This window comes from Ixodes scapularis, unplaced genomic scaffold, assembly GCF_016920785.2.
Source record: "Ixodes scapularis isolate PalLabHiFi unplaced genomic scaffold, ASM1692078v2 PGA_scaffold2__306_contigs__length_199485367, whole genome shotgun sequence".
Classification (NCBI taxonomy): domain Eukaryota; kingdom Metazoa; phylum Arthropoda; class Arachnida; order Ixodida; family Ixodidae; genus Ixodes; species Ixodes scapularis.
Window position 1 is genome coordinate 191,932,187 of NW_024609857.1, and position 14,102 is coordinate 191,946,288.

Below are 14,102 nucleotides of genomic sequence, written 5' to 3' on the forward strand. Positions count from 1 at the left end.
GTAGAGCAAAAAAGAAATGGAACGTGCGGAAGTATGGAATCGCCCATATTAACATCCAGAAACAGTAAATGATAAGAATCATCCAGCTCGGTACTTCCTATGTAGGTGTTTAGTGTGGGAGATCTAAGAAACCTCTTTCGGTTCGGGGAAGCACAAGACGCCTCATTAAAACCCCTATGTTGTTGACATACAAGTCACGTTCTATGAATTCTGGCGAATAACGCTCGTTCCTAATACAATAACAATGAAATTGCGCGAAAAATGTTTTACGGTTTTTGCATCCTGTTTTTTTATTTTATGTGAGTCGAACTCTCTTGTTCCTTTCAGTACTCAGATTGAATGGTCAGAAATACAAAATCCATCTGGAGTTTGTAACGTAAAAGCAATTTGGTGGTCGCCAGGAATCTGACCTCTTATACGTGTGTAATAGGAAGCTTACTGTACTTACGAACGTGAAATCCAAATGTGTTATCAATAAGTTTCTAAAAAAAAAGGATCTAATTTGTCACCAGGAGGAATTCGCAACGGTCCATTGAAACTCTCAGTTGGGATGATTGCTGAGTTTTATTCGATGTAATAGGCATATGAGTGCTGTTCCACGTTTCTCGGCGTAGGCACCATGCACCAGACCGAGGGTGCATCGGGTTCTGAAAAAGGAGCATAAACCTCAATGGCAGCATTCACTTAGTGACTCACAACGTATGAAATCCAAACTGCGACAAACCAGAATAATAACTACGCAACAGGATAATCACTGATAACTTAAAGGCCGACGAGAAGCAAAAAAGAAGGAAACCCTCCCTCGATACTTTCTTTCCATTCGAGGAAGTGGAAGAACCTCCTCCTTCCTACGAAGAGTGGCTCGAAGACCCGCTCATGTCAGGAGAAAAAGGGAGGTGCGCACTAGGAAGTGGAAAGAAGGAAACTGGGAACGGATTTCTGCCCAGCAGAACGCGATTCTGGAAGTCGGCCTTTAAAAGAAACGGAAGGCTTGACTTGTTGCGTCCACGCTTCTTGAGACCTGGTTTGTTCTGCGGCATTCATATCGGTTAGTGCCCCACTCTCATCCGCTGCCAATTAATAAGATGCACAAGACTCGGCAGGACGTGCGTTGTTTTAAGTTGTGAGTAACTGTAGCTCATCGTACTCCGTGTCATTTTAGGGGAGTTAAGAAAGGCTAGAGACGCACGCACATAGACGCACATACTAAAAGCGCCAAGTCATGACATATCCACTGCGCGGTTTCGCCGGTGATGGTGCACAAAAAATCAGGAACACCGTGATCTTCGAACTATAGAGAACGTACTCTCTTCTTTTTTATTTTTATATCCGCAGGTGAATGCTGATTGGCTATGCTCAAAACTTTGGAACAAGCTTTTACAGCGAAGCTGTTTATGGCTAGGGTTCCGTGGATTTTTCGTGTGCGTAACCAAAATCTCTACGCTCTCGCCGCCGCACGTGCCGCGCGCGCACGCCTTCTCGGCAAGAAATAAAATAAATTGTTGACAAACACGGGTGCAAGATGCCATTTGTTTTTGGGTTTTTCTTTAGAACAGTTACTGCTGCAGACGCCGGCACGTGCGGCGCGTGGACCATCATTCCCTGGATTCTCCTTGATCTTTGGGAAATTTAGCAATACGTCTATTCAGTAGATTAGTTTTCAATAGGCACCAATGTCACGATAAGTAGACTCTCAGGTAGGTACCTAATAAAGCTTTTTCAAAGATTTGCCGCTGTGCTACACTCATTGGCCATATCTACGCCCGTACCGCCCTCTCCTTGTCGTCGTCCCAAGCGCTCGCGTGCCCAGTTTCCTTTCCTTCTGAACTCCCGGGGTGGCGGTCCCGTCGCGCGTGTCTAGTTTCCTCCGGCTTCTCAGGGCGAGTCTGTGACATGGGCTAAACAGTTTCGCTGGTCATTCACCTTCACAGAGTGGAAGGGCTAATAATTTTTTTAGAGAAGAGTTTGTAAGAATAAGTGTTCGTTAGAAAAAATAAAATAAATATTAACGGCGATATCAAAAACACCCACATCAAAGGGGTACTCCGGCGTTTGTTTTATAGTCACCAATTTGTCTGAAAGTTTTCTGAACACAACAGCGAACATCACTGAAATATTAACCCAAATATTGTGTCAAAATAAATTTTTGTTTCGCGAAGTTATTGAATTTACAATTTTGGTCCGTACCGTGGTTTCCAAAGTGAAAGTTTCTACTGGCAACAATGAAAAAGTGACGTCAGGGGGAGGGAGGCGCTCACTCTTTAGACTGTAGACTTTGTTCCCAACTGTATACAAATTACAAATAAAAGCGCGCTTTAGCACGCGCGCAGCAGCACGAAACGAATGCTCGGCGTAATCTATGCCCGCTTGACCTGAAAGCCTGCATTCCCCTGATGTCACGCCACTGAGAAGCACGGGTATATTTAAATGTTGCTTTTGGAATGATTTTCACTAGCCGATTTCAAAATAGCTATTCTGGATTTCGCGATACTAAATAGCACACCGGAAAGAGTAAAGGCCGATGATTCCGAAAATATATTTAGTTAAAGTAACTAAATAGGAACTGAAAAAAAAAACAAAAAAAAACAAACAACACGGAGTAACTTTACCTTTTATGTTCATTTGAAAGACTTTCGTTGAATCACAGGTGTTAGTGAGCAGTGCTACCAGTTGGTACAGGGCAATCCTGAGTGAGAGAATACAAGTTTTCACATTAATTGTAACATTATGATGGTAAGAGGTTACACATCTGCAAGTTGTTCATAGTTTCAAGCTCCGCAGCCAAGTTATAACGCTTCACAACTATTATAAGGAATCTAATAACAGCTGGTATCTGCGTCATGCTGCCATAATTTCTAGGATTTGAGATCCCAGTCTATGTTAGGGCGCATAAGAGGTGCAAAAGGTGCAGGAGAAAAGTGAGCAGATTCCACGTAGGAATAATCTTTGCTTGACTAAAAAGAGGTGTATGTTAGAAGTCTTAATTTAATACGCAAACAGGAAACAAAAATTAATTTTTTACTCTCTGGCTAGTCTAGAGTTGACCATAAAAAGTGTTCGCAAAATTATCACAATATATTCATCACACGTATAAACAAGGCAAAATTGCAAAGCTTACTGAATCAGTAGGCACTAAGTATTCAATTAGATGTTTACTACGGAATGATTACTATTAAAAAGTTAGTACTGAGCCAGTCGATGCCATGACTTAATTCTAACGCTATTATATTTTAATTATAACGCCATTTTATAAACGAATTAAAACATGCTCTCAAAGTCTCAAGATTCAATTAGTTTTCATCTTTATAAATTGGAATTTTATCACCCTTGGTTAAGTTCAGGTCAAGCTTAAAGTGCGTATGTTGAATCATGTTCCAACACGCCCCATCCAGAACGTAAAATTAGTTTTGAAATAAGAAGCTTATGCAACATTGTTTGTGAAATTATCTATTTTCAGTTCTGCATATCTCAGTCTGCATTTCAATGTAATTCCCTTTTATGTTACGACATTTTCCATATCATGGTATCACTATTTTGATACTCTCCTTTTAAAAGTTTGCCGCCTTAGTCCTGAGCCTACATATTTGGCACTCGCCGTGAAGACAATTCCTGCGAATAAAGTGTTCTGCGACCATTTCGTAAAGAAATGATTTGTAAAGTTCAACAACATGTCTTGCAAGGTCAGGGTTTGTGAAGATTCTGTTCTCCAGACTGTTTTAGCCACTTCCTCGAGCACTCTGATTAAGAACTTGCATATTTTGGAAAGAAGACAGCAAGTCAACTTAAGCCCACCCGTCTAAACATTTTGGGTGATAATGGCATCCTTATGAATGAGTCAAATAGCCATACTTGCTTGCTTCAATACCTATTCTTATACAAATAATTAGACGTGAACGGGTATCGCCCACTGCCACTGGGATCGTAGCAATGCTTTTGTTGAATGATATTTATGCTCTCCAAGCTTTTGGTAACATTTCTATTAAAATTTGCTGATAATTGGATATCTCAGGTATCGTTTTGATCCTAAATCTAGAAACTGAATGTAGTTTTAGACAGATGTATTGTGCACTGTAAATAGTGTGCCTTGATGTGCGCTTATCATAACTTCTCAGGGTGTTTTTGTTATTGATAGAAGACAAAGAATATTTGAGCTCACTGTTTCCAAACGGTCAATGATGCACTTGACACCCTTTGCAGCCTGAAAACAAAACAACACATTTCTGCTGTTCATGCTCTACACAGTCACATATTAAAGCAACTGTAAAGCCCTTTGCTCAGCACCCAAGATGTTATAACGATTTTCGGCTCCTCTTCGAAACTGCTCATAAAGGTCGCCGAACAAAGGCCAGCATACATTAGCTGCAATAAGGACTTTATTTCACCATTGTAAAATGACCAGACGAAACTGAAAGATTAAGCTTCCTTCGAGCAAAGACGCCGTGCGCACCACAGCAGGAGGACCGCTTGTCTTTGTGGACTCAGGTAGAACAATTCTTTGGTCCAAATTTTGAGTTTTGTCTGGGAATTGAGGACCTTTAAAGGCCGGAAGAAGTCAAGGTGCAGCTAAACCCTAATTTGGAAAACAAGGGCCAGAGTTAAACTTATCTTCTGGTTGTGGGGCTTTCGTAGGACAACTTTGGAGTTAACTTTTCAAAAAAGTGCGAGACGTAGGCTTCACTGCTGGTTTTTCGGTAAATAGCTTGCCTGACATCTTTGGCCCAAGCCTGAAACTTTGGCAATTACGTAACGCAAAAAAAAAACACATACAAACGCCAAAGTAATCTGCTACTAACTAAAGCCTTGAAGCAAAACCGCATAACGCCCAAGTTAAACACCTACGATAGTCAAGCCTGCCCAAATTAGGCGTTTTTTCGGCGAGCTATTTAGAAACCGCCCTTCATGCCCCCCAAATTTAAAATTCCGAATTGGAGCAACAAAACAGCTGCTAGGATCGCCAATTTTCGTGAAGTTATGTTGTCGCTGTTGAACGCGTTACTCACATTCCTGTTATGATCGTCTTTGGGGCAATCGGTGAATGCTTGTCCAAGCTTTCCGGAGACAGAGGAAGCGCGGGTTGTCATAGCAGCGAGGTCTATCTTCGTTCCGTTGAGCTGCAGGGGGAAGCAACACACTAAGGTCCAGAATATAGTCTCTGAAGCCCCTTGGGCTTTAGTCTACTGTGTTCGATTGAATCCTAGGTTATTGTAAAAATGAAAAGTTCCCTGCCAGACTTTTTTGAAGTATTATTTATTTTATCTCTTGCCTGAACTCAAGTTCGGGTTGGGAAATCTTGCAAGTTTCTAAACAACACCTTCGAAATAAATGCCTGTAGGAGTTGTATCTGTACTTTCCACTGCTTAGGAATACTCTCTTTAAATATATATCGTGATAATAAAGGTTTCATGATTGTCACAAAGAAAAAAGAAACTTACCAAGTTGTAGTCAGTGAGGACGCATTTCAGTCCCTGAAAAGAAAGACCGCGATTAGAATAATTAGAAGCCAACAATCACTCGAAAATCCGTCAAAGAAATAATTATGCCTGCATCTACAGTGTTTCTACGTGTAAAGCGAATTGCCATGCAGTTGCATTCTATCATTAGTGCGTTTTCCTGTTCACTCTTCATGTTTTTATTCTTAAACCCCATGTCAGCCAACAGGGGCTGGTGACATCCACCGTCACTTACGATATCTTAGACGATATATTAATCGTGATTGATCCAGCAGATAAATCGGTTATAACTGTTAATTTTTCTTAATAACGACAAGAGGGTCTATGAAGTGGTTGCTTCTTATAGTGATTGACAACTTAAAACAATCAAGGCGTGGCTAGCTCCAAGCATTTGTAATCGCTCCAGAGCCAATGGAGAGCGCAAGCTCGTGTGCTTCTTCCGCAGGGGTTGCGGGGACGTCAGACCGCCGAGCTCTGATTGGCTCGGATGCAAAAGATGGTGGGTAGATCTCAATACTAGCTGCCTAGCTAAAAACAATTAATTCAATCAGAGCCAGGCAGAGCCAGGCGTTCTGATGTCACCGCAACTCCTGAGAAAGTAGCACACGAAACTGCGCACCGCATAAGACTGGAACATGAGCCGATGAGGACGTCCAAGAACCTAATACGAGGCAAGAATCCACGCCCTGCATTTCTTAATTTATCAGTCACCATAGCGCTTTATGATCAAAAGTTCTTTACTTACTTCTCGGAACTTGTGCATATCAGTACCCCTCGACCTGTTATAGCATGCGTCGTAGATAGGTTTTTTCTGAAAAAGAAGAAAACTCTGTGCGATATTTTCTAACATCGAGCAGCCGGGGGGCTTCGTTGGCTATTGTGATCGTGAAGTCTTGCGATACACTCTAAAAAATGCCTGCGCGTCTAGTTACCCGCAAAACACTCAAAGAGCCAATCTTTGTGATCTACAAAATCCGCTCAGCGAATGATGAGGCGGAACTTCTGCTAAGACCTAACAATTAAGTCTGCGCTGTGTCATTACGCAATGCAAAGCACCATGCTTGTGCTCCGTAACGTCACGGCGCAGAGTTAAGTTTGAGGCCTAAACAGATGTTCCGCCTCATCATTCGCTAAGCTGATTTCGTAGATCGCAGAGATTGACTCACTGAGTGTTTTGCGGGTAAGTAGACACGCAGGCAATTTTTTAGAGTGTATAGATAATTGCGATAATATGTTGGTCACTTCCACCTGACGGTTTTTGGAATACCTCTGATGGCAGCTGCTCCACCATGCAGTTCCTCCAGTCGGTAAATTGTTGCCCTGAAGAAAAACGTTACGGCAGGTGAGAAAAAAAACACCACTTCTACAATTTTATTTATTATTGAAACTAAACCTTAGCCTACAGAAATTCAGTAAACCATATATGCGGAACATAAACTTTTGAGAAGGCCCACTTGGGACAATAAAAATGCGTAATTTGGACTTGAAGTCAATGCCAAGTAAACTTCCAAATTCAAACTGGGCATCGAATGAATGTGACGATCAAGAGCTCAGTATTCGTGTGCGTTTAGAAACTCTAGTGGTTTATGGGCTCAATTGACCAAGGTTCTTTAATTACATTTTTATTTTAGTCGCTTGATCTACCCTTTTTTATATTTGATTCTATGCAAATAAATCAATACATGGCTTGCACTGCGGTCTCATTATGTGCCGTTTTGAGGCCTTGTCGTAAAGCAAATGCCTTTTACGGCAAATGCACCACAAATTTGTGTTCATCGGCATGAACAAGTGGGAATAACCACCAACATGACGCGATGACGTTAAATGCATGGAATTTATATATAAAAAAATAAACATTTACTTCTTTCTTGTAAGAAGTGCCAGCGCAGCAAAATATTCAAGAGCGAGCTTCGGGATTTTAGCGTCCCTGTCAAGCATGCTGGCTTACACCTTTCAAATATCGTTTAGCGCAACAAGCTCATACTTGCCTTCACTTTCGCTTCACATAAGGTTAAACACCCTATACTAGACTTTATTTAGAATGCGGTATACAGCGTACGCTGGGATTATCTTTGAATTTGAAAAACATGAAAAAGGTTAAGACGCATACATCTTGAGGAGTCATGTTTGAATACAATATTTTGCAATATAAGACCTCATCAAGACAAGCTATAAATGTTAGAAGTACAAAACAATAAGGTGGTTAATTGCCTTCGTTAACACGCTAATGTAATATTGAAATAAGCAGTCGTCTTTTATTATGATAATCAGACTAAAAAAAACTTGACTTGATCAGGTCAGGGATTTTATATGGCCAAAAAAGTCTCCAAAATCGTATTTTGAAACACCTGGGAAAAGCGTCGCTTAAACCCGTATCACGTATGTACGAAAACCAACAAAAAAGTTGCGTAGCATCACACCAGTCAATGCTGGGATCGTTCTAGAAATGAACTCCCGTCATTTCATGATTGAGCTTTCTTCTCAGCCAACGTTTGGCGGTAAAACAAGTGGATCGAACGCAAGAAAAACATTGCGCAAGAGCCGTGTCCGATCTTCGCATGGTCTAAATTTACTTTAAGTTTTGGTTTTTACTGGCATATTCTTTTAATTATTCAGTGTGCTGCGTCTGCCTACACTCTAAAAAAAGCCCGTGAGTCTGCTTTCCCGCACAACACTCGGAAAGCCAATCATCGCAACTTACGGAGACAGCCCAGCGAATGACAATGCCGAAGCATATGTTTAGACCAAAAAACGCAGTCTGAGTTGTGACATTAAGCAATGCAAGCGTGACGTTTTGCATTGCTTAATGTCACAACTCAAACTGCGTTTTTTTGGTCTAAACATATGTTTCGGCATCGTCATTCGCTGAGCTGCCTCCGTAAGTTGCGGTGATTGGCTCTCCGAGTGTTGTGCGTGAAAGTAGACGTACAAATATTTTTTAGAGTGTAGAGATTTGGAAGTTAGGCAGTACCAACCGGCGTCTGGCGTCTCGACTATAGGTGAGAAATTTAGCCAGTGTGGTACAACCGCTAGCCTGGGGACTTTAACGTGCCCTACGCAGTACTAACACACGACAGCACGCCGGTACGATGCTCATCCATCGGAACGAGCAGAGGTGGCGATTGAACCATGGATCCCTGGGTCTTGCAGTGCGAACTTTCGCCTAGCGTTCTCCGAGCTGCGGATCGGTAACACCACTCGGACACCAATTCCTTATTTTTTTACAGTCACGTTTTGTTATTGCGAGCCTCCTTAATATGAATACGCCACTATATAGACAACATTCTCGGGAACGAACGGGGTAAATATATAGAGTTTTGAAGTTTTCTGGACAACTCACATTACGAACTTCTTTTTTTTGGGGGGGAACGGGGGGGGGGGGGGGGGGGGGTGGAGCAGAAATGCTTATATTAGCGAAACATTACTCTACCCGTTCTACGTATTTTACAATTTGCATTGAACGGTGGACTGTGTCAAACATTGACCTAATCGATTTGTCACCGTAAGGCAAACTCACGTCTGGTGCTCCTCCGACTTGCATCCGTAGCAGCGAAGACGCAGACGACAACCGTGATCAGCAGAATCTTCATTGCGGTCGAGATTCGCGTCGATCGTTTTGTAATCCGAAGAAAAAGAAAACGCACAACTCGTCACGACAACAATTCTCCGACGACGATGCGAAGATGAGCCTGAAACCTTGGACGGTCCCTTGCCGGCTTCTTTTATAAAGAAGTCCTCACCCGGTCACATGAGAGACGCCGTCGAGAGAGAGGGCGGTACGTTGTACTTTGTTTCACTCTATGATAGACCGCAGAGGACGTTACGAGCCATCGGTGCCAATCCAACGGCTCGTGACCGTCACGTGACCTTCGGAAACGGCACGGCGGCGCGGTCACGTGTTACGTTTGTAGCACGTGATTGGCCGGTAGCATTCGCTGAGGTCCATGTAAGGCGAAACCGGGTATATTTGAGCTGCTGATGGAGGAAGCGTGTGCGTGAGCACAGACTGCTGCAACCGTACACGCTGCTCAAAAATAAGTAGGAAAGCTGAAATGAGAGACAACGTAGGGAGAGGCAAAGACTGGTTTGAACGAAGGGGAACTGGTTTCGTGCGCAGGCTGCTAGCTGCTCCGAGTTTTCATGGAAGTGTGCTGTGATCGCGTCTCTGATGGCGCGTGTTGCTCAACGGGGATCGTCGTTGTGTGCGGGCGTTTCCTTCTCGCTAACGAGGCTGGTGGACACGCCGGGAGCTAGAACGGGTTGTTTTCAGAATACCCCTCCGGATACCTAAGATGCTTCCTTTGTCTTCGGTGATTAGGACTACGTAGTATAACAAGAGGCGTTGTGAGAAGTTGGGACATCAGCCGGTTTAACAATAGCAGATATGCAGTAGTAGGTCCGATAAATTATAAACAATGGAATGGCGAAAGTGGAATGTTATAAGCATAACAAGGAAGATAAATACATTCCTGACCACTTTCTTGTTAGCTTGCAGCACTTATGCACCGGGACATAGCTTTCACTTTGCCAGTTTTTCAAGGAAAAGGGCGTGGTTCAATGCGATTCGCAAATGAGTGAACAAAATATGCCTATATATTTTTTATTACTTTATATATCTGGAAATATATATTTGCAGATGTATATTTATAGCCATTAAAGGAAAAAAAAACATATACCTGGATGACAAAAAAAAAAGAAGATTGCACGCAAACCAACAGGCAGGTTTATAAATGATTGAAACTAGGAAAGCCAGCACTAAGGCTTTGACTTCTATGAAATGAAAACAAAACAAATGCAGTCATCATGCATAAGATAGCTTTGAAACGTAGCAGTTTGGAACGGGTCTTAATAACTTACAGACTGAGAGATGTAATGATAGAATAAAAACAAAGCCTTTATGTTCACAATCACATCGGCCTATTACTTACAACCCGCTGTTGCTCGTACAGAACAGGACTGCTAAAACGTAATTTTTTGTGTTTTCCTTATTTCGACTGTGTTGAACTGGCGGGATTAAACGTTAAATTTCTCAGCCTTTGTTCAGTTGATCTAGAATACACGCTTGGGGCATTTCCGTTAGGGTTGCCGTTTACCTGTGGTTCGAATCAAGAAAGCCTATGGCATGTTATTGCTGTTTCTTAAATTTATATATAGATATTTTCCATAAGAACTATGGCCACCCTCGATACGGTGTAAATTTGATTGAAGCCTAGAGCTTCAGGTTTTTTTTGTCCCCATCTTGTTATTTGATATTTCCAAATGCCACAAGGCCCTCATAATGTTTGCGAGGGTAGCTACAAAGCTAGAAATACATATTATATTTTGCGGACTGTAGTCTGGGGGCTATGCAATCTTAAAAGTTGAAAATTCGCCTGGTGTGGACTATCAACTAGCGCGGACTATACAAGGATATTTTTTTAGAATCTTCGCTGTGATAACACCTGAAGGATCTCTAGGAATAACAGAGTATACTAAAATCGCTTTATGTACGATACAAGCTTCTCTATGAGCTAATACAGGCATTTATTTGTCAAGGTGTGCTGCGTACGATATTTTTTATTTTTGAATTAGGCACCAAGTGCGGACTATGTGCGGCGTGCGGACATTCCCAACAAAACCTTTATGTTTGACCCCAAATTTGCCAATGCGGATTATACACCGGCTGCGGACTAGAGTGTAGAACTCAGGGTGTGTTTCTTGACGCTCTTCCAGACGTGCATGGGCTCTCACGTTCTCATCCGAAGAGTTAACGTGATACTATAAGAAGGCCAGTGGCATCTGGAAGAACGTGTAGAGCTGAACCTGAGAAGGAGGAAGAGATTTCGGCTCAGCTCCGCTAGGCTTGTGTCTTCCGAGAGCCTGTCTGCGTTGACGTTAGCCTTTCTTCAGATACCAGGACACGCTCTACTGTGGCCGCCACGCGCGTGAGTTTATCTTTGCCAGACACTCTTCGTGTCAGGTTCCCTGATGCACTCCAAGTAACTTTTGAACGGAAATAATTTCTTTCTAGCCTCCTGTAGCCCAATCCAATAGTAACATGAGTACGCCAATAACGCTGTTTATTGGACAATTTAGCTACCATTCATCGAACAAAAAAATGGTGTAAAATATGTAAAATAACGCGAGACTACCATCAGTACGTACAAGAATGCTAATGTGTCTTACTGGCTATATGCGGAGAGCCGGTGACGTTCGAACGATGCCGAGCTGTGATTGACTTTGACCGAAAGGATAATGGCTAGACCTGAATGCTAGCTGCCTCGAGGTCTACCCAGATTTTTGTTTTCAATCGGCTAATAAGACTTCGGCGTTCTGATGTCGTCTTGACCCGTCTACCTGCAGAAGCAGACAAACTTGCGCTCCGCATAGTCACTGAAACTGTAGGAAACACAGGCCTGGGATTATTATGTTAATGATCCGTCATTCGGAATTCTTATCCGCTAATGCAATACTCTCATTGGCTCTCGAGAAATGACAAGAAGCGCGGGACTCCCAACGCCCCGCGTTTCTTAAACAATCGGTTACTAAAACTATAGTGCCTGGAACGCTTCTCCGACTAGTGTGTCCAAAGAAAAAAAGTGGTCCCTCCATTTCCGCTTGATGGCGTCGTACAAGTGTATGCTGTCGCCGACTGCGATCCTGGCGGAGCCACAGCAGCGGTGGTTTATGTGGTAGACGCCTGTTTCTTTGCAGGATTGCTTTCCAGCTTGACAGTCCACGGACGCTTCGGCAGTCGGGAGTTGTAACGCCGTGACGACAGCGACACTCGAGTTCGCTCGTGCTTTTCGCGAGCATTTTTACGACCAACCGCCAGGATCGCGACAAACGAAAGCGTCCTTCTTACGTGACGTCATTTCTTGCTACTTGGGGACAACTATCGATGCATGGGTGGAATAGGGTGCTAAACATACCAGTCGGAGACGCGTTCCAGGCAGCGTACAATAACTCGCTTATGGCAGTCAACGATGTAGAGGGCCTTAGAGCAATAAACTGGCAGCTGAAAGTGGCGCCCAATGGGCCGCCGCCATGTTGCACATTTTTTACCACATTTTTGATCACGTGACCTTAAAGTTTTACGTCAGTAATTTAACGAAGTACCACTCACCAATAATTGCTTATTGATCTGTAATAACAGTACCAACAAGGTAAGTTATGCTTCGTTTGTTTTAAAGGGACCATGAAATGACCTTTTTACTTTTTGCAGATAACCTTTACATTAAACCGTCAATGTTCACTGAATGCCGAACAGGCATCCGTTTTCGTCTCGGTTTATTAACTTCTACACAAAAAATTAATGAAATATCGACTTTTTCTTTCTCTCCAACTGACCGCAAAACAAGCCGTGACGTACGCTGTTTCCGGAACCGAAAGTTTTCTCGGCAGTAGGAGAATGGGAGCGTTAGTGGCGACGAGTTGGGGTGCGCCGGTAGGTTTTATGCGCTGATGTCACCGACGTATTTTCTGAATCGACGCCTCTCATTGCCGCATCGCAGCTGAGCGAAATTCAATGAAATATGTTGCGCTACAGCGACAGCATGGGACTAGTCCCATACGCCGGTATGCCTGTTGGGAAGTGCAGCGAGTCTTCTGGTGAAGACTCCAGAAGTCAACCCAACTGTCATTGTTGGTAAAAGGCGGCCCGTGTCAGTCGTTTGCAAAGCGACGTAGATGGAAACAAATTGCCGCGGCGTTTATCGCGGCCTCGGAGATGCACGAGCGAGCCGACGTTAAAACAGATACGTTTGAACTACGAGTGTCAGCAAGAGCCACGTAAATACCTGTTCACACTCGGAGCGGACGCGCGCGTTTGATGGAAGTGTATTCGCGCTGTTGGTAAGCGCTTCGGGACCGATCTTTTACGATTGCAACTCGATACTGACGCGACACTCGGCAAAGAAAGGTTGGACCGGCATTGCACGTATACTTCCCACGAACTGTTATAGCTCGACAGTGACGTGCAGTCTGTCAGAATAAAAATGGCATACCAATAACAAAGTGTACATACCGTGTTACGAAGGTAATCCATACGGCGTTTATTTCAGCTCTATATCACACAAAACAAGAAGATAGAATCGACGAGTGTTCGTCAACACTGCCTCGGAAAACAAGGGGAAGAGATTGACCTCACCTCTTAATCTAAAATTGAGGTCAGCGATCAAACTATAATACGGGAAGGGTCCACAAGGGTAGCGCGGGCATATTCCATTCAGCACGCCAGCCGGTCGTAGGCAGAGGGTCTTGCGACGAAGCAACGCTGCGCCGAGTCGGAGTGCCTGCTAGGCCTATATTTGTGGATCCAGCGCTCTTGTTCGTCCTGGTCTGTTTCAAGTACTTTTTTTCTTGCTGCTTGAAGTCGGCACGCGCGAGAAGAACACGTAGAAAAATAAACGATCGGTCAGTCAGAGTTTTGAGAGGATGGAAATCAAAGGAATAGCCGTTCGTCGGTCGTCGTGACCCAAGAAACTGAAATCGGCCCTGCCCTACTGCGCACGCGCAGTAGTTGCTTCGTTTACCACACGATAGATGGCGCTTGGCTCTCAGCATTATCAAATGTGGCAATTTTCGCCACACATCTCTAATCATGCTACAAAATGTGGATCTGAATATTATTTAACAAAACTTTTAGGAGACATTCGCCGGCTATTTATTGTT

The 14,102-nt window shown here is 43.3% G+C and overlaps 1 protein-coding gene across 1 annotated transcript; it reads right to left on the reverse strand.

The window, feature by feature from the left end:
- Positions 1 to 545: 545 nt before the first annotated feature.
- Positions 546 to 9,198, reverse strand: LOC8051706. Its single transcript, XM_002433485.5, has 8 exons — positions 8,968 to 9,198; positions 6,718 to 6,770; positions 6,196 to 6,261; positions 5,433 to 5,465; positions 5,001 to 5,111; positions 4,157 to 4,198; positions 2,610 to 2,686; positions 546 to 647 (listed from the first exon to the last, which is right to left on the reverse strand). Exons 1-7 carry the CDS (start codon positions 9,038 to 9,040, stop codon positions 2,651 to 2,653), a joined length of 414 nt encoding a protein of 137 aa, XP_002433530.1. The 5' UTR covers positions 9,041 to 9,198; the 3' UTR covers positions 546 to 647; positions 2,610 to 2,650.
- Positions 9,199 to 14,102: the final 4,904 nt, after the last annotated feature.